Below are 20,990 nucleotides of genomic sequence, written 5' to 3'. Positions count from 1 at the left end.
AATTTTGCAACAAAGCCATCAATTCCAACATCCAATCATTGGCATATAATGTAAAAAGAATCAGTTCCAGCACAGACTGTGTTCCAATGACTGTGGAACACGACTAGTCACTGGCAGCCAGCCAGAACAGGCTCCCTTTATTTCCACTCTTTGCCTCCTACCAATCAGCCATTGCTTTATCCATGCTAGAATCTTTCCTGTAATACCATGGGCTTGTAGTTTGTTAAACAGTCTCATGTGTGGCACCTTGGCAAAGGCCTTCTGAAGATCCAAGTATACAGAATTAACAAATTCTCCTTTGTCTATTCTGTTTGTTATTTCTTCAAAGAATTACTTCAGATTTGTCATGCAAGATTTTCCCTTGAAGAAATCATACTGACTATGGCCTATTTTACCATGTTCCTCCAAGTATCTTGAGTTCTCATCCTTAATCAACTCCAACATCTTCCCAAGCATTGAGGTCAGACTAACTGGCCTATAATTTCCTTTCTTCTACCCCTCTTCCTTCTTGAAGAGTGGAGTGACATTTGCAATTTTCTAGTCTTCTGGAACCATTCCAGAATCTGGTGATTATTGAAAGATCATTACTAATGACTTCACAATCTCTTCAGCCGCCTCTTTCAGAACTCTGGGGTGCACACCATCTGGTCCAGGTGACTTATCTACCTCCAGTCCTTTGATTCCCAAGAACCTTCTCCCTGGCTAGTGGTAACTTCACACACTTCATGCCCCTTGATACCTGGAATTCCACCATACTGCTAGTGTCTTCTACAGTAAAGACTGATGCAAAATGCTTATTCAGCTCATCCACAATTTCGTCGTCTTGAATAATCCGTAGAATCAAACTCAATAATTACTTTTTGGTAATCCCTTTTGATAATTGGTTATTGGATGTTTCTCAATGAAAATCAATTTGACATTGTTTTTATGGAATGAGTGTTATGCAATTCCTTCATGAAGTTTTACAACTGAGAAACTGCATCTGACTTGCATTTCTGCCATTTGTGACCATTTGTCACACCTCTTTAGTCATCAGAACCACTAAGTCAAATTTGTGTTGAGGTTAGTAAATGCCTCACTATCCTCCACTATCTCAGCAGTATTTATCCCTTCAGTGAAAACTACATTTCAAAGGACAAAGAACAATACAGCACAGTACAGGCCATTCGGCCCACAATGTTGTGCTGACCTTTAAACCCTGTCTCTCCCCCCCCCCCCCCATATATCTCTCCACAAACTCCTCCATATACCTATCTAGTAGTCTCTTAAATTTTACTGTTTCACTAGTGTATCTGCCCCCACCACTGACTCGGGCAGTGCATTCCATGCACTAACAACTCTCTGAGTAAAAAAACGTTCCTCTAATATCCCCCTTGAACTTCCCTCCCCTTATCTTAAAGCTATGACCTCTTGTATTGAGCAGTGGTGCCCAGGGGAAGAGGCGCTGGCTGTCCACTCTATCTATTCCTCTTAACATCTTGTATACCTCTATCTTGTCCCCTCTCATCATCCTCCTTTCCAGAGAGTAAAGCCTTCGCTCCATTAATCTCTGATCATAATACATACTCTCTAAACCAGGCAGCATCCTGGTAAATCTCCTCTGTACCCTTTCCAATGCTTCCACATCCTTCTTATAGTGAGGCGACCAGAACTAGACACAGTACTCCAAATGTGGCCTAACCAGAGTTTTATAGAGCTGCATCATTACCCCGTGACTCTTAAATTCTATCCCTTGACTTATGAAAACTAGCACTCCATAAGTTTTCTTAACTATCCTATCTACCTGTGAGGCAACTTTCAGGGATTTGTGGACATGTACCCCCAGATCCTTCTGTTCATCCACACTCCCAAGTATCTTGCCATTTACTTTGTACTCTGCCTTGGAGTTTGTCCTTCCAAAGTGTACCACCTCACATTTCTCTGGGTTGAACTCCAGCTGCCACTTCTCAGCCCAGTTCTGCATCCTATCTATGTCTCTCTGCAATCTTCGACAATCCTCAACACTATCCACAACACCACCAACCTTTGTGTCGTCTGCAAATTTGCCAACCCACCCTTCTACCCCCGCATCCAGGTCGTTAATAAAAATCACGAAAAGTAGAAGTCCCAGAACCGATCCTTGTGGGACACCACTAGTCACAACCCTCCAATCCGAATGTACTCCCTCCACCATGACCCTCTGCTTTCTGCAGGCAAGCTTGAATTCACCTGGCCAAATTTCCTTGGATTCCATGCCTTCTGACTTTCTGAATAAGCCTACCACGTGGAACCTTGTCAAATGCCTTACTAAAATCCATGTAGATCACATCTTTCTTGAGTGCTTTTTTAATGTGGACCCTTCCTATGTACACAATTTGGATGCCATCCTCTATTTTATAACATGACTGCAATATAATTTCTTTGTTTGTTAAGAACATTTATGATAGCGTAATGCAAATCCAAGTCTTTTCTTTCAAGATATTGATTTCTTACCAATTTAGGTGGAAAGGGACAAGAACACACTACTAGCTACTCTCCAAGAGTCACAAAAGCAGTTAGAACATACAAGAGGTGCCTTGTCAGAGCAAAATGAAAAAGTCAACAGACTCACTGAGCATGTCAGTGCCATGAAAAAGCTCCAGGCTAGCAAAGAACGGCAGACTGCGCTTGACAATGAAAAAGAGCGAGACAGTCATGAAGATGGAGATTACTACGAGGTAGACATCAATGGACCTGAGATTTTGGAATGCAAATACAAGGTAGCAGTAGCTGATATTAACGAACTTAAAGAAGAACTTAAAAACCTAAAGGCTAAATATGCGGATAATGAGAATAAATATGAGAAAGAGAAGACCAAGAATGAAAGTGAAATCCAAGCTTTGACAGAGAAACTTGAAATACTAGAAAAAACAAATAAACAAGAACAGGACCAGATAGTCTGCCTAGAAAAGGAACTGAAGAAAGTAAGTGAGGTAGCTGAAGGAACTCAAGGTAGTTTGACTGTTGCTCAGGATGAACTGGTCACCTTCAGTGAAGAATTAGCAAATCTATACAACCACGTTTGTATCTGCAACAATGAAACACCCAACAGAGTGATTCTGGATTACTTTAAAGAAGGCAAAGATGTTCGCAGTAGTCCAGATGGTAAAGAAAGAAGATCTCCAGTTCTGCTTACCAAGGGTCTTTTCCCTGGAGAGGTGGGAAAGACTGAAAATGGTAGTGGAGATGTTGTACCATCTCCTGCTTCACCTTTGCCCTTACCTGTGTCCTATGTCAGTGATCCACGCAAAGAACCATTGAATATTTACAACCTGATTGCTGTCATTCGAGACCAAATCAAGCATTTGCAGAAAGCAGTTGATAGATCAACAGAATTATCCAAACAACGTGCTGCATCACATGAATTGGGAACAGTGGCAGACAAAGACAAAGAAGTTTTTATGGATGAGATCTTGAAACTTAAGTCACTGTTGAGTACCAAGCGAGAACAAATAGCAACATTAAGAACTGTGCTCAAAGCAAACAAGCAGGTAAGGAAATTATCATCTTATAACAATGTCAATGAATAAGTGGTGATCTATGGGTCTCACACTGTTAATTTAAAGTAAAGGATAAATGCATAGATTTAAACAGCTATCAGGGTAGTCAACAACTCTAGCCAGTTAAATGTTCATGTCAACAAACTTAGTAATTCCAAGTGGACCTAGTAAATATTCTAATAGTCACTACAAATTTGCTTATAATGAAATAATGTGCATGGTTTTGCATCGTTACAAAAGCAATAGTTTACATTTGTATAATGCAAAGAACAGTGAGTCTTTAATGGAATTAAATTGAATTTAATGTTACTTCTCACCTTCTCCAGTTTAAGTAACATATGCATTGAAATGCATTTTTTCTAAATGCAGGATGTTTCTATTTTCAGACTGCTGAAGTGGCCCTTTCAAACTTGAAGAGTAAATATGAAATTGAGAAAGCTATGGTTACTGAGACAATACTGAAGCTACGTAATGAGCTGAAAGCTTTAAAGGAGGATGCTGCTACCTTTTCATCTCTGAGAGCTATGTTTGCAACAAGGTAAAATCAATATGAATTTTGTTTTGGCACAATATTGAGATGTTTCACTTATTTTTGCATTCAGATATCTTGATGAGGATTTATAGTTGTGTGCTCACCTTGATTGAGATTAGATTATCTAAAACCTGTACAATTTTAAAACATTTTTTGATGTTTGGTGTAATTCTTAAGTTACAATAAGAGCAACTAATTTACACAACATAAAGAACATAGTTAACTTTCTGAACCAATACCTTTTGTCACTTCCAAAAATAGCTGGTTCCATTATTTTTATTACTGACCCTTTTGCTTTCTTCAATTAGGATTGTCTAGTTCATCATTAAATGCTTGCTTGCTATTAGGAAGCTTGCAACATCGTTAATTTGCCTCAAAATTTGTATTTGTTTTTCTGTGTAAGACTTGGTTTCCTAAAGTGTCTGTATTAAACTAGTGACTCCTTTGAAGGTAAATAGGAAATATTGTACAAAAGATATTTATGCACATTGCAGTATGTTGGGAGCAGAATTCTGATGTGAATCTTCATGGAATCTATTTTAACACACACCATGCTGCATTATTTGTTGTACAGTCTGAAAGAATTAATTATTACTTCAGGCAACTCTTCTGGCTTAATTTTTTTGGTTTCTTCAGCTTCCTGTCATGTGCTTCTCCCAACACTTTGTCACCAGTTATGCAAGTGAACCATCTTCCTTTTAATCCATCTTGATCTCTTTCTCTCGCTCTCTCTTGTGCTCTCTCGCTCTCTCTCTCCTCTCTCATCCTAGCAGTAAATATTAGAATCAATATTAAAGTGGCAGCAAGGAGCATAAAATAATTGGGGATTGCACATAAATGACTATATGTTAAAAAAAAATCATATTCAAAAATCTGTTTGGGATTGTAACTAGCAAACAAGAAAAGGGGAACTGATGTGGTGTATTTGGATTTCCTGATGGCACACTCAGAAGGTTATTAAAGAAGATGAGATGAGGAGGGTGTGGGTTAACATGCTGGTCAGAAAAAATAAACTGAAGAAGTTTTTTTTTTGGATTAGAGGGCTTTAGTGGGTTGCTCTAGGGGTTGTTGCTGGGTGCGCAATCGTTCACAATGTATATCAATGATTTGGACCAATGTAATACATTTTCTGATAGTACAAAGCTTGGGTGGTAGTGTGATTTGAGGCTGTTGTAGAGATGGACTTCGAAGGGAATAAAAACAACCCAAGTGATTAGGTGAGTTCAGTGTATCAAGAATATCAATGTGAAAAATTGGCAGCTCATTCACTTGATAGAAAGGTAGAAAGATGGGGTATTGTTTTAAAACTGAGCAATGAAAAGATGTTAGTAAGGACCTAGCTGTTCTTCCATATGAATCAATAACATTTGGGTGCTGCAAGCAATTAGGAAGGCAGATAGTGCATGTTGGGCTCAATAGCAAGAACATGTTAGTACCATATAGAGATGTCTTTTGTGTTGTGCCCTATGTGCCCTTGTGAAATGCAGTGCAGAGATCTAGGATCCCTACTGAAGGAAGAAAATGCTTGCAATAGCGAGTGCAACAAATGATTATCCAGTTGATTCCTGGAATGGGATAAGGAGAGATTAAGCAGATTGGGCCTATACTTTTACAGTTTAGAAGAATGAGAAGTGATCTCATTGAAATGTGTACAATTCTTGAGGTTGTTTCCCTTCAGTGGAACTAGGGCATGTGGATTTTAAATAAGGTGTCAATTACTCAGGACTGAGTTGAGCAGAAATTTCTTCATTCAGATGGTAGTGACTCTCCAGCCAAGAGAGCTTTGAGCTTTGAGCTTTGTGCTTCATGGCCACTTTTTGATAGATTTTAGGATGTATTGGAAATCAAGTCATATGGGGTTATGACAAGAAAGTGGTGCTGTAAAAGATCAGGTAGGATCTGATTGCAAAGTATTGAATGGCCTGCTTGTTCTATTTCTTATGATTTTGCATTCTTGTCATATCTGATGTCATCTTTCAACAGCCTATCTTTTGTCAAAGCACGTGCAAATTTTTTTGTCTTACTGTAAACAGTGACCCATATTTACATAGTGCCTTTCATAATCTTGCGATATCCTAAAATACTTTTAGAAATATAATTATTATTCCATTCACTGTAGGCAGTATGACTGCAGTTTCACAACAATGATTCACAAACAGAAAGTGGTGGTGGACAGATTGTGAATTTGGCTGAAGTATATGTTTTCACCAGAGGAATGCTGAAAAGACAGATAGCCTCACTTTAACATTTTGTCCAAGATGGCATTCAATGTATTATTTCCTCAGTGTATCATCTAAAAGGAATCAACCTGTTATTTCCATCACGTTGTCAAAGCCACCTCATTTATAATTCTTTCAAATAATTTTCAATTACTTATGTACTTGTTAATGCTCACTTGCTGTGTTTTCACTGTAGCCTTATCTCTAATTTCCTTGATGTATCAAACATAATGAGTTATCTTTAGATATTTAAATTCTGTATTTTGTTTAAATAGACCTTGGTTATTAATCATGTGATTCCTTCCCTGCACCTCTAGAAACTTGTGACTTTGATCTTGCCCATGGTAATTTACATGTTGTAATTCATTACTTCAATGTTCACCTGTGTATTTGCTGTCAATGTGGTTCCATTCATGAGAACTCCAATATTTTGTCACTGGCATCTCTGACAACTTTTTCTAGTCAATCAGGTTTTTCTTCATTATCTTTGAATAAATATTAAAGAAAACAGATGATAAGCAGCATCTTTGTCATGCTTCTCTTCCAGTCACTTCTGGGTCCACATGTTCTATCCACCTATAGTTTCTCATTTTCAAAGGCCATGGCTATCTTTCTGGCTCCTCAGTATTTCCTTAGTGTGATTCACTCTGAATTTCTTCCAAATCCTACAAAGTAAATATACTTATTGATTGTTCTATATTAGCTTAGTTGAAGAATCATTATTCTATTGCCTCTCTTGTTCCATATTCTTGGCAAAATGTAAATCCTTATTGGCTAAATTACTTTGGGTTTTGCTCTTGACCTTGTGTGTAACCAGGGCATGACCTTTGAAGCCCGATAGCTTCAAGCAGTTTGTTTGGGATGTCTGTTCTGGTGAATCATTTAATACTTTACTTTTCAATTACAGATTGATTGCTTTGTATCCTCCTCGTGTTGTAATTAATTCTGCTGGAATTTCATCAGTGCTTTCATCTTTTCTATTTCAAATATACTTATTGCAACCATCGCAGTTGGACTTAAAACCTCACATAATCAAGTCAGTCTCCCTTTAGTGCTGATGGAAGATTATTAACTTGATGTGTTAATTCTATTTCTCTTACCTTGCTGAGTATTTCCAGCTTTTTCTACTTCCTGTTTCTTTCAAGTTTCAAAGTCTGGCTTTTCACTTTTGGCATACATTTATTTGTTTTTTCTGCATATTAGTACAAAGTTAACTAGCAATTTAGAGATTATAATTTTAAGAAATGTTTGTTTTGGCATTTTGTTACATTTTTAGTAGGTAGTGCAATTTAGATAATCTGATTCAATTTGAGATTAGATCTGGATGCCAGATCTTTTGATTTAAAACAAAGTATTAATTCAGGGTGGGGGATAAAGTAGTTATATAATAGAAATATACATTTAATGAAGGTTAGTTATATTGATCACTACTATAGACTAATATTTTACTTTGGATATGGATATCTGATCTTTAAAATAGGGACAAATTCTGCATTATGTTTTGGAGGGAAATCTGAACAAAGAATTTTAGAAGACAGAATGTTTATTAAAACTACAGAGGTTGGAATAACTTGATGACAACCATGTAACAACAGAATTTAGATTTATTTTTGAGTGTAAAAGGGTGTTATAAGTATGGAATAAACAACACTGGAAAAACTGCTCATAGGTGCAGGTAGATGCAGATGGGGAAAAATATTGTTTTCAACCTCTGAGAGCACCTCAAAGAATAAAGTAATTGAAGTGGATTAAGGAGTTAGTTGAGATATTTGTTAATATGCTGAAGTTCCTTGAGGCCTGGGGATTTCCTAGTTTTCCTGATTCAAGAGGGCACTTCAATAAAAAGAAATCTTAGTTTCTGTGCTATAGACAAAGCTGGTAATGGATCCTGAACATTGTTGTAGAGTGTTGCAATAGCATGTGTTTCTGTAAGATCTTATCAGGCCCTAACTTTTGAATTTTAATGACCTTGTCTGCCTTGTTTGAAGTCTCATTAGCTAGCTTGAGCATACTCAAAATAGTTCAAGGCTCAGTCTTTAATTTTATTTCCTTAATTTTGTTACCTGTTTGTTGCAGGTTTCATCTGACATTCAAGTTCGGGTGCCTTTTCTGATTTGGTTTTAGCAAATTATCAATTTAATTTGTCATGTGATTGTAGTTCATATAGACAACAGTGATAGGCTTACTAATCACCAATTATAGCTTCTGAATTCACAGTTGACTTTTTTTTTAAAAACATAGCATTGCTCATATCATTAATTTTATACCATTTTTAATTATTTTCATGAATAGCTTTCATTGGTGTCAGAAATTTCATTAACATTCAGAAGGTATTGCTTTATTCTGAATGGAACAGAATATGTGTTATGCAAATTGATAGCAGTATGGGAGGGGTGCACTGTCACTTAAATGAATATTGCTGTATCCTTTCCTGTGCATTGTTTTGAATATACAGTGGATTCTGGTTAATTGGGACACATCAGGACCTAGTATATTTTGGTCCAATTAAGTGGTTGCCCCAATTAGCCAAAGTTTCATGGAAATAATTAAAAAAGTATATAAAAAAGACAATCTGAATAAACAAAATATATTTAAATGAAATATAGGACAAATTAGAACACCACAAATACTACTGAGGTATTATAAAATTGTATTAGTTTCTAATACTTGTCAACAGAGGAATTCATCCATGTCATGTTCCTTTGACTGTAAATTAAATAAGTCAAGCACCTCGTGTAGATAATGGATTGCCTTTGTACAATGCTGACAACAAATATATCCTCCAAATCTTTACTTTCATTCTAACATTCAAAATTATTGTTGATACCTTCAAATTGTTCATAGTTTCTAGCTTGAAACAGTAAAATAGTTTAATCTTCATTCCTAGCTGGCATCTCCAAGCCTGAATGTTTGAAATCACAGTGAGCAAAATAGTTCTGAACAGTCTCCTGTCCCAATTAAGTGCATAGTGTCCCAGCTACTTTCTTGATTAGTTTTTGTTTTCTCAGAGTTGTCCCAAATAAGCTGCTGTCTTAATTAACTGATGGCTCAATTAATTGGAATCCACACAATTTACTTGATTACATATCTGTCAAAGCTTACAAGAGCTTTTAAGTGTGTACTTCTGAAACTGAAAAAAATTGACTGCAAAAGGACATTTTAATAGCAATGAAAGCTCATTGCATAAACTTGAGAAAAATACAGAATTTCTTAGTTTAACTGAAATCTTAAAACGTTTATTCACTTTGAAGTGCAATGAAGCAGAATTATCAACATTGATGTAATTTGCAGTTTAAAAATTCCCATTTAAAAATGGCTAATTACAGCTTAATTAAACAAATAAGCAACAGCAATGAAATGCCATTTTAAAAAAATAGTGCAGAAGTAAAATCCTTTCTCTTTGAGATGGAGAAGAGTGTGAAGAGGAAATTAAAGAGGGGTGGTTTGAGGAGTAATTGTTATCTGTCTCTGAGACCAGGCATTGTAACAGTGAAAACCTAGGCTTTTCAATTAAAGGCGCCTTATTCAAAAAAAGACGGGTCTTTGCATCTGTACCTCCCCTGTGACCATCTTGCTCTTTCTCCTGTTTCTTCCTTTCCTTCCCTTCCCTTCCTTGTACATTGTCACTACCCTATCCTGACTTCTACAGGTTGAGAGGCGTTGAATGGCTCAACTCTTGAAAGCCTATCAACACTGACAAATCAGTAATAATGGAAACATAATTTTAACAAGAAACAATGATGAAAGGAGAATTGACCTTTATCAATTTTTTCTGGTATCTTTGCTACAGCCATAAATACTGATACAATTGATTTACTGACTGGAATATCGTCTAGTGTGTAGGGAAATTAATTTTGAGCTGGTGGTTTTACTGTGGAGCTGGCTGTGGTGAAATGGATTGAAGGAATACCTTATTTGCTGAAATCTGTACTTCTATAGTGAGATTTTCTTCTAACCATAATTTATTATTATGCTTCAGGTTATTAAACTCTACAAAGATACATCAGGTAGGATAAATGTAGGTGTTTACTTTTGAGACTTCTGTTGCAATTGCTACAGTGACTGCATGTTGGCTTTTCGTATTGTAGCCGTGTGGGAGCTGTGGAACTTCATATTCTAGCGCTCTCTGCTGTTTTTATTATGGAATCCATGTGCAACAAAATCACCATTTTGGCTTCCTGATTGCTGAAGTAGTCATTTTTGCGGTCTCTTTTCATCCTCTTCTGAGGTCACCTCAAGTAATTTGTGTGTCCAAAGTGTACATTTTTCAGAAAGGTTATCTCTGAACTTCTAGTTATTTGCAGAAAATTCATAATCACCGTGACCAATATTTGGCCAAATTAACAATCTCGTCAAACAAAATAATTCCATTTTCTATTTTTCTAAGATTTTGTCAAAAATATGAAATTTTCGGTTTCCTTCATTTCTTTCATGAAATTGTTTGTTTATCCTGGGATGTGCTTCCTTCTCAATAATCAACCTTGAAATTTGTGCTTGTTGAGAAGATGCCTCAGAGTGACTGTTAATGAGGCCAAACACATTCAGCCTGAAACCAGATTCTCTCACTTTCCACCTAAATATCAGTATAATAAGCAATATCCATACCTGGGAGTGATAGCTGGCCCTGGGAACCTTTGGCCTGTAGGTTCCAGCTCCAATGTCAGCAGCTGCCATGCAGGGACTACTTTCAAATTCTGCTCGAAAATGAAGCAGAAATTTAGTTTAGTTGATAAACGAAAATTTATTCTTACAACATTACAGTATAAATAGTAGATAGTGTTGGGTATACATACTAACTTATGTTTATGCAGACCTGATAGTATCTCTTAATTTGCTGTAATTAGAACTTAATTCATAGCACCAATTCTTTAGAGGGAGCACCTGTCAGAGCACAAAGGGTGGGAACATTTTCTTCTGGTTTGAAGATGTGATTTCACCCTGATTTCCTGAAAGAAACTAATTCTCTGTTACTCACATTAAATCCTGCTGTTCATTGGAGATGAGAATTATTATTTGTTTGCCAGCTCTTTAAACAAGTAGCAAGTTTTAATTGTGCAGTGGATTTTGTTGTGTAATGGGACCAAATGTGTCAGCTCAAGAACATCTGGATAGCAGCATTGTAGGGTAGCATTGTCTCTCATAATGTAATCAGTATACGAGAGAAGAAATTAACAACCCTGGACATGGTGATTGAAGTTTCTGAAACCCTTGATTTTTAAAAAAAATTTACTGAATATTCCTAAGAATGGAGTTCCTAGGAGCTGTTGATAGATTTTCCTCTTTGGCTTCCCAGCACAGGGTCTTGTATTACCAGATTAGTAGCCCAGAGGATTAGTCTATTGATCTGGATAAGTAGGTCCAAATCCCACCAGGGTAGCAGTGGAATTTAAATTTGTTTAATAATTCAATTTAATAAAAATAGCCATTTTAAACTGAAATGATCTTTATGGAAGAAAAATTATCATCTTTAGTCTATCCTCAGTGTGACCAGATCCTCGTCATTCAGTTCATAACTACTATATTCGAATGACAACTAAACTTAGGATGCAGGAAGCACTCTGCAGGTCAGGCAACCAGCAGTAAGATTGTTTGGATGCAGGATCCTTCACCTAAGATGTTGATTTGCTCAGTTGAAGTTATTAGTTGCATCCAGCATTTTGTTTGTTTTAGAGTTCCAGCATCTTCATTTTTATTTATTGCCTCAAAACTAAATGACAATCAATAAAATTGGAGAGAAATTCAGTATTGGACCTAGGCACTGATTTTGTACATGGCAAAATCATGCTCACCTGGTCACTAGTCCAATGTCCTTGTAAATAGTGAGGACTGTCACAAAGACTAATCAAGCAAAAGGCTGCTGTAGTTATTCTCCTTAGGATCATATCTTGCAGACAGTGTTGGTCTCTTCCATCACAATCACTGTTCATGTCTTGTCTCATACATCAAGTTAAACATGAGGAAGAAAACATTTTTCTGAATTACCATCCATGCTCCTCTGTCCTGTTAAATTAGTATCCTCTGTGTTGAGCAGAAGAACAGTAGAAAGGGAACAAAATGAATTCAACATGGTGACTAGTACAACTAGCTGTCTCAAGAGCATCCCAAAGAATGTTGCTACCTGATTGTGCCTATGACTGATAGTGAGCAAACAAATGGAGAAGCCTACCTACTGCATCCTGTGAATCCATCCAATGAAGATGTGTCACCATTGCTATGTGTTTCATACCATCTGTGTGGAGGTGGCTTCATTTTCATATTAAGGACACCTTTCCATTAAGTTGTGAGACTGCATTTGTGCTAAATGATAGACTCAGAACAGGCCTGTCAGTTCAAAAGTAGGTATCCTTGTGGAAAAGTGTATTGTTTTCTTCGGTAACCTCATGAATTTTGGGAGCAACTTCACTAGAAGGACTGAAGCAATTTGAGAAGATGGCTTACCTCCATATTCTCAACAGCAAGAGGGGATCTCTCTAAATGGTGCTGCTGCCTGCGATGACTACATTCTTAAAAGTCTCAGGGGCACAGAATCCAGTTTTACCATTATTTAGCCCAGAGGGATAAGCAAATTCAGCAGGATGAAGGACTGACCCAAGTATCTTTCTGTGAGTCATAGTTTAGATCTACCTGTGGCTTTTTTTAAAAAAAAAGGCAAATGTAAGTTCAGATTAATTTTCAGATCTTGTGTATTGTTTTTAATTTATTTTGTACTACTGGTAACATTTGAAGGATATTTAAATAAGGATCTCTGTGCTTAAGTTATTTACTATACATCTATCAAGTAAAAACTAATTTCAGTTTCAAAACTCTAAGCTGGGTTACAAAGCAAATGTCCTTTAGCATATTCTAATAAAATTGTTGAAATCTCTCTTAATAGCTGCCCATTTAACAAATTTGATCATGTGCAATACTCAGAATAACTCATAAGCATGAAAAGGAAATTTCACATTTTCGTTTGCATTGTTCAACAATGGAGTTTGAAGTTGCCTGGTATAAAAAGGCAGAGGCAGGTGACACTCTGAATTGGACTATCTATTCTACTGTTTTATTTCTAATACAATTTCATAACTGCTTAATGCTACATTAATTCAGTGTATTTGGTCGTGTCTGTTAGTTTTATTTGGTGTGAATGTAAGTGCTTGGTCAAGTGCAATCTGTTTTCAAGGTGTCTGGAATTTGCATATTGCTATGTGTTTACACCACTGAAAACATTATCATAACTGTATAACTTGGTTCAAGATACAGTTTTTTCTTCTGTAAGATGCCTGTTACATTCTTGTGCTTGTTTCTGGGATCTCATGGTTTCTTTTTTAATTCAAAATTGTGCTGTATTTGCTTTTGATTGTAGTGCTGAAATATGTAAGATAAATATTGAATTTATGTTTTGGCCTTATGCAGGTCAATTTATGTTAGGCAAAATGAATTACAGGTCATGTATTCTGCCATTTATATAATGACACATTATTCCTAATTATATCAAGCTTGCATTATATTCTCATCATTGGAGTTTGCTGTGAATGTTGTTCATTGTCATCAATTGACAGTAGAGCTTGAGACCAGAATGGTAGGGTATAACTGTTGGTAGGTAAAAGAATATTGCTAATATTTTTGTGAAAATAGCCAGATTTAAATTTTGTATTTCAGATGCGATGAATATGTGAATCAGCTCGATGAAATGCAGCGTCAACTTGCTGCTGCTGAAGATGAGAAGAAGACGCTGAATTCTCTTCTCCGCATGGCCATTCAGCAGAAACTGGCACTGACACAGCGGCTGGAGGACTTGGAGTTTGATAATGAACAGTCAAAACGTGGCCGAACCAAATCATGGACCAAAACTAGAGCTAACAATCCCAGTGTAAGTCATGTGCACTCTTGTGTGGTCAAACAAGAGGGAGTAGGTGTTGATAAGCAGATGTATTGCAGTGAAAAGTACAAAATCTACTGTGATTGACTGTGGTGCATTGTTGGGGTTCATCTTTTGAATGATAGATGTTAATGCTTTGGTGTGCAGTGCAGCTTTACTGCCCTATTTTCATAGTATGAAGTGAGTTCATCTGTGTTGGATTGTTGACTATTAATTTGCGTGAATTTGAAATATCTGCAGTAATGTAGCCTAACGTCCATGTGATATAGGGCTTTAATCTTGAAAATCTGTTCATTATAGCATGGTATCTCTGAGAAATCAGCTCATACTTTCAGCTTGCTCCAACACCATAAGTCTGAAGTCTGTACAGCACAAATGTGCTTTTCTTCCCCCCCCCCCACCCAGCTTTAATTTGCACTTCACCTTCTTGACAAAAGGTTCCATTTAATATTGCTCATGTTTACAGTATTTGATATATGCAAATTTATCCCTTTCTAAAGTAAATCCTCCAAAATGATATGCAGTTTTATAAATGTTTTGAGAGAACATTTGTAATTGCTTAGGATCTTGGAGTTTTCTATTTACTAATGCTGTTCTCGAAACTATTTGAGTAGATTAGTGAGTAAAATGATATTGCAACCAAGAGGTTTAGTTAATATATTTCCTGTATATAACATTATTCAGAAAAATCATGGATTGCTTCATTGTTCATAACACTAGTATTTGCACGTTAACTTCAGTAATGTAATTATCTATGTATTATTAAAATAAGCACATACAGTGTTTAACTCCCAGTTATGCATATTATTATAGGATAATAAGATGATCCTAAGTGCTAGGAATTCAAATATAGAAGGGCATATGTTAATTCTTGTTTTAAAATAATGTGCTTTGGATTCAGTGCACATTCAGCAAAATACACAATCTTTTTACATGGTGTTATTTCAATTAAGCACAAATGAGAATATACATAAGGGACAGAATATACCAAGTTCCATTTTTTTAAAAAAAGCACCAGTAGTCATACAAATAACACATTTTAACATGAATTCCCTGTCTTCGTGTGACTCAAGTCAGAGCTTCTATCCAATCAAGTAAAATGTTCCTAATCCTGCCTTCTCACCAATTATGGCAGCTTTGTTGTACCATCCACTACATTGCTCAGAAACTAAACAGAAAACTAGATTTGACAACAAAAGGAAGGCAATGCTGATTTATTCCCAGAAAATTTCACAATCTGTAAAATGTCTTTAAAATTAGATTTTATGGTTAAAATTTTCACCTCAGTTTTCTTAGAGATGAACAAGAATTCTCCATTTCCCACTTTAAAAAGCAAACCTGCCATAAAATGACCACATTTTTGGTTTTCAATTCCATTTCTGTATCTTTCTTTTAAATATAGGGTTGTCTTATTTTTGCCTGTAATTTGCTATTTAAATACAACATTAGTATTTGATAACTCAGTCCTATTCAGTTGTGCTTAAGTATAATTATTTATAATCACTGTTGTTTGGGAAGCAGTATTGCAGTACTAGTTGTCTGAGCATGTTAAAAAGAACACACAATTTTAAGTATATTTTGTCATATGTAACTGATATATTACAAACAATTTAAAAACCATAATGTATGTGTTAAATTTAAATTCTTGTTCATTTATAGTGCTGTTGGCTCTAGAGTATGATTTCATGGTCAAAGTAATGAGGCTAGTTTTGTCCTTTTAGCTTCTCTGTGGTTGATACGTGGTATTTGTCTGTTAAAGAACTTGGTAAAAATACCTTGAAGCAGGATCTTGTAATGATGTAATTTAGTAGTGATTCAACATATTTTGGGACTAATGAGTGAAAAGAAACTCGATGTTTGTTATATTTGCCATTGAAATTTTGTATACAAAGCATTTCTGTTAAATTCAATTTGGCTTGTTTTTTATGCTGCACAATCCTTTGAAGGCCTTTGATCTACTTATTTGTATTACACTATTGATAAATGCTAGAGCTTTGTCTAAAGCTAGCATTTGGAAATGTAACAAACATTTTTGCTGTATTTGAAGGAGATCTGTATTTGCTTCAGGTATTTCAGGAAACTTTTTAATGATACAGTGGCTTCCCTATAGTAAAGGCAAAAGTAAACAGTCACCAAATTTAATACTTGCTGAAGAGATTTTTGAAATTACTTCAGAAAATTTAATGTATTTTAAAAGTATAATTTTCTGATACGGCAATGCGTCTGTGTGCTTTAAAATTTGGTATATGCATCTGTTAACAGCTGTTAAGATACAGCAAGTGAAATCAATATATTGCCTACCTCTGTTAGCAGGCTGTCCTTTGGCTTCTGGCTGTATTTGCTATAGGAGTCTGCAAATGATCTGCATGTTTCTTTCTAATCCTAAAGGCTCTGTAAAGCAGTTCCTGTGAAATGTCATCTCTCTGCATGAAGGTCACTCAGTACTTGTGAGGTTAGCTTCCTATAAACAGCTGATATTGTATTAAACAACTGTATGCTTTATGCTAAGAAGTAACTCAAAATGGCCATTTTCTCCGATCACTAACAGTTTGCTGTTTGCATTAATAGACTAATATAATTAACAAACCTCGTGCTATGCATTCTTCATGAGCTGCTCCTTGTGCAAGTGTTTATTTTTAATAAGGTTTTTTGGCTAATTTTTTTTTTTGTATTTTCCCTTTTTCAGAGATAAAATAGTCCCTGGAGAAGGACTTTCTGGCCAAGAGTGCAGTTTATTTAAAAAGTTTCTGTAGTCTGTTGCACAAAATGCTATGGAAACAATAATAAGGGCAGTTAATTTGCTGCATATTTTGTCTTTAATTTGCAAATATGAACAAATGCATTACTAAAATTGCTGCTGGAGGAAGAGAAACTCACAAGTGTTGAAGAAAGCTTCAATGATTTAATTAACCTAAGGCTTTATAGAATATTACACATTTTTGAGATGGTGTTATGGTATTATGTTTTGTTGCAATTATTCAGTGTTTTTAACGGATGTTATACCTGTGCACTTTTGATATATATTTCTTTTATTCTTGGAATGGCAGAAAATGCTGTGATTTGTGGATAAAACTCCTGACAGTAGTGTGATTTTCTTTTTGATGTGATTGATTTCTGCATCAGCATGTTGCAGAAAAATTGACTTTATTTTTGACCTGTGATGTAACTAAATTTTACACTACCAGGATTTGTTCTTCAGCATTTTCTCCATTTAAAATTTGTTTTGTTTTTACTGATGTTAACTGCCATGTTCTAAAATCCAGGGGTTTTCTGGGGTTTTCATGGATATTATTCTTAGGAATAGTTCAATGTAACAAGGAAAAAACTTGACTTGCTCTGGTAATGGTAATGGGAAACTTTATAAAGTAATATTACCAGCTAATGCCAGATTTTTGGGTTTATTAAAACAAAATCAAGTATCATTGATTTAACAGAATTTTCTACAAATGCGCCAAATAAATTCCAAATTGGAATTGTTTCATTATTTTGATTTTGTTTATTGTGCCAAACTTGGTGCGCCTAGAGGTAATATCTAAGGTTATTTGTTGTGGGGTGTTTTTTTTCCATGCCTTGTTTTTATTAATTCTGCCAGTAGTGCCTTTGATAATTTCACGAGTGCTTGTTCCTACAAAATGTTTTCGCAAACTATTCAGATTTTAAAAAGAAAGCAGAGAGCAATAAGTGCAACTGAGAACCCCTCCCTTTTGCACAGAATTTCCACAGTAGTCTTAATTTTATAAATTGTATGGAATTCTTTTTTGTCAGTGATACTTATGAAATGCAGATTCATGCAAATTCAGGGCATGCTTGGGGAACCAAATCTAATGACTTTGGACTCCTAATGAACAATTTGAATTGTATTAACATATTTGTGATTACAGTACAGAAGGCTGTATCATGCATCTTAGCTTGGTTTGGTGATGGTCGCAAGTAACTGGTATTGTTGGCAGAAAATATTAAGACATAACTTTCTTTAACAGCCATGTAATCATTGTGTAAATTCAGCAAACAGAAAATAAATGCTGCATCAACATAGCAAGCCACTTGATTAAAATGGCAAAGTTTGTTGAGGCTGGGTTTTGACAAATCAGGTTAAATTTAAAAGTAAAATTAAATTAAGTGCAATTTAAATGATGAATTTTAGCATTATTATGGAAGATTTTCTGTTCGCTGGAAGAATGGTTTTTACCTGTTTTGCAGTATTGGTATGCTCAGTTACATTAAAATATGTACTTCAAGTGAGTATTTATTTGAAGCAGTGTCACAGTACTGTATTCTTTATGTGCATTATCATTTAGTGGCAGGTTGGCCTAAACATAATGTTATATGCATGTGTGCCAGCCTAGAGACCTTTACACAGTTTTTTTAAATAATTGAATTAAGATTTTAAAAAATGGTGTGAAACTGAATACATTTAACTTTGAAATATTTGACATTGGATGAGCAAACATGTAAAACCTGGAGAAAGGTTTGTTGTACAAGGTTAGTATCTGTGTAAAGGTAATCCTATTGGCTATGTCAATAAATGTGATTACAAAAAGACCGCATCCTGTTTCCTCCTTTTACTCAATTAAAAATAAATTGGTTTTCTCTTGCTTTTTGGAATAATTCATTAAATAATTTGAATGAAGATTATGAAATTGTTCTTCAGAATAAGAATCAAGCCTGTTTTTCAGAACCATAGATTAAAGCTTCACTTTGAAATTCAAAGGGTTTTGATCCTGGGAAACTCTTGTTAATCACCCATAGATTTAGCACAAAAGTGACTGGTTGTCACACAGATGATTTTGGTTATCGCACATCTGCTAAATTGTTGATGATTGGTGTATAATTTTATTTTAAAAATACTTCCACCTTGGGTACATTTAAAAGATTGTTCCTTGGACCACTATGTAAAGGATGTGGTTACTTTAGTGTGCAGTATCTAGTTAAATAACCAGTCATTGGATGGAAATAAAATGGAATGAAGAGGGCAACGTGAGACTGAAGTAGAGAGGAAATGTGTTAAACCAAATGGAGGAGGATGCTAGTGGTGTGCCTTTTTTTAAAAAAGGCAGAGTTGGAGAGAAGTGTTATGGGACAAGAATCCAGCCAAATGATGGGATTTGGAGGAGGGTAGAGGGAAGAGAAGCCCATGAATTTGTCTTAGTGACATCTGCTTTGCATTTTATAGTCAATATGACCAATGATCTGGATCATTTAGAAGTCCTGACCCAGATTTTATATTAGAAATATACCCTGAGCCCTACCTGGTTAGAGACAAGAATACTACTAGTGACACTGGTGAATTTGACTTGTATTGAATTTTACTATCCTGCTGTGCAGTTTAAAAATAATAGGCTTGATTTTATTCTGCAATTAAGTTCTTCACCATTAGTGTGTAAATAGCCTAAATGTACTACAAAACAAAATTAGTCATTTAATTTTGTGGAAATTTTTTGTTGGGAGCCTTTATCTTCATTGCCAGATCAGTTTGCCAGCAAAGTGTGAATTCACTCATGAAGATTTTTTTTCTCATTGAATAATTAAGTAGATTCTTTTTCTTTATCTCTTTAATCCTTCCCTCTTTGTTTTGCTTTAATACCTAATGTAACACTTACCCAACAGGCTGGTATATGTCTAGGGCAGGGGTCAGCAACCTTTACCACTGAAAGAGCCACTTGGACCCGTTTCCCACAGAAAAGAAAACACTGGGAGCCGCAAAACCCGTTTGACATTTAAAATGAAATAACACTGCATACAACCTTTTGTTTTGCCTTTATGCTATGTATAAACAAACTATAATGTGTTGCATTTATGAAATTGATGAACTCCTGCAGAGAAAACGAAATTACATTTCTGCATGCAACAAAAACATTTTGAACTCCGAAAAAAAAACGTTGGGTTGAAGGTTACTTTTAAGTAAAATACTCAACGTCTATTTGAGTCCTTCTTGTATTTATGAAAAACGCCAAACTTAAATTTGCCGCCAGCAGCAAACCAAAAATAACGTCAGCCAGCTGTCAACCTGAAAAATAAAAGGACTATTTCACTGAACAATGAAAACATATGAATATACGTAAAATAATAGGCAATTAAAATATTTATCATACTTGGTCAGGTTGACTCACACCTGACAATGCAGTCATATTCAGTAGAGATGGATCGATGCTTAGGGGAGTGACCGGGAAGGATAATGTGTTTTTTTCCTCTCTGAACTCACAGAAGCGTTTCCTAAATGATGTTTGCATTGCGATGATTGCAGAATGTAAATACACCGAATTTATCATGTCGTGACCTTGTTTGAACTCTCTCAAATTGGGGAAGTGAGACAATGTGCCTTTCTGTAAATCTCTGGCAAGCACTGTCAACTTGCGCTCGAATGCCAAAACATCCTCCAACATGTGCAGGGCTGTACGTCCTTACCCCTGAAGAGCTGTGTTCAGCGTGTTCAGGTGCGCTGTCATGTCTACCATGAAGTGTAGCTTTTCCAGCCACTCTGGCTGTTCCAGCTCAGGAAAGGTGAGCCCTTTGCTGCCCAGGAAAGTTTTCACTTCTTCCAGACACGCGACAAAGCATTTCAGCACCTCCCCTCTGGACAGCCAGCGATAAAAATACGTTGTAGCGGTGTGCTACACGCAGTCAGTAAACTGCAGTCAAAGATAGCTTTATTCGAACTAAACAGCCTTGCTTTTAAGCCTCCCTCAACCCGCCCCCCATGAGCGCGGATGCTGCAAAAGACACGTACTCACAAACCCCCGTAGGCTATCTCCTAGCCTGAACGCTGGCTAATTGTGAGCCGGTTCGGATGTGTCAGGAAATGGGTCGCCACAACGTCTTAATTAGATTGTACAAGATCACCATAATCTTCAAATTTAGAA

The 20,990-nt window shown here is 35.9% G+C and overlaps 1 protein-coding gene across 2 annotated transcripts in view; it reads left to right on the top strand.

Moving 5' to 3' along the window:
* The window catches only part of LOC132377783 (protein bicaudal D homolog 2-like), a 55,409-nt gene extending 36,684 nt beyond the window's left edge, over positions 1-18,725 (top strand). Inside the window, exons 5-8 of one of the 2 annotated variants that reach the window (XM_059944133.1) lie at positions 2,481-3,509; positions 3,905-4,056; positions 13,911-14,121; positions 16,817-18,725. In XM_059944133.1, coding sequence (XP_059800116.1) covers positions 2,481-3,509; positions 3,905-4,056; positions 13,911-14,121; positions 16,817-16,822 — 1,398 coding nt within the window. In that variant the 3' untranslated portion in view covers positions 16,823-18,725. Of the gene's footprint in view, positions 1-2,480; positions 3,510-3,904; positions 4,057-13,910 lie in introns of both variants that reach the window. The other variant, XM_059944132.1, reaches the window with a different exon arrangement.
* The last annotated feature ends 2,265 nt before the right edge of the window (positions 18,726-20,990 follow it).

The sequence above is a fragment of the Hypanus sabinus genome, chromosome 19, assembly GCF_030144855.1.
Source record: "Hypanus sabinus isolate sHypSab1 chromosome 19, sHypSab1.hap1, whole genome shotgun sequence".
In the NCBI taxonomy this organism is placed as follows: Eukaryota; Metazoa; Chordata; class Chondrichthyes; order Myliobatiformes; family Dasyatidae; genus Hypanus; species Hypanus sabinus.
Note: the sequence above shows the minus strand (reverse complement) of the source record. Positions and strands in the feature narration are given on the sequence as shown.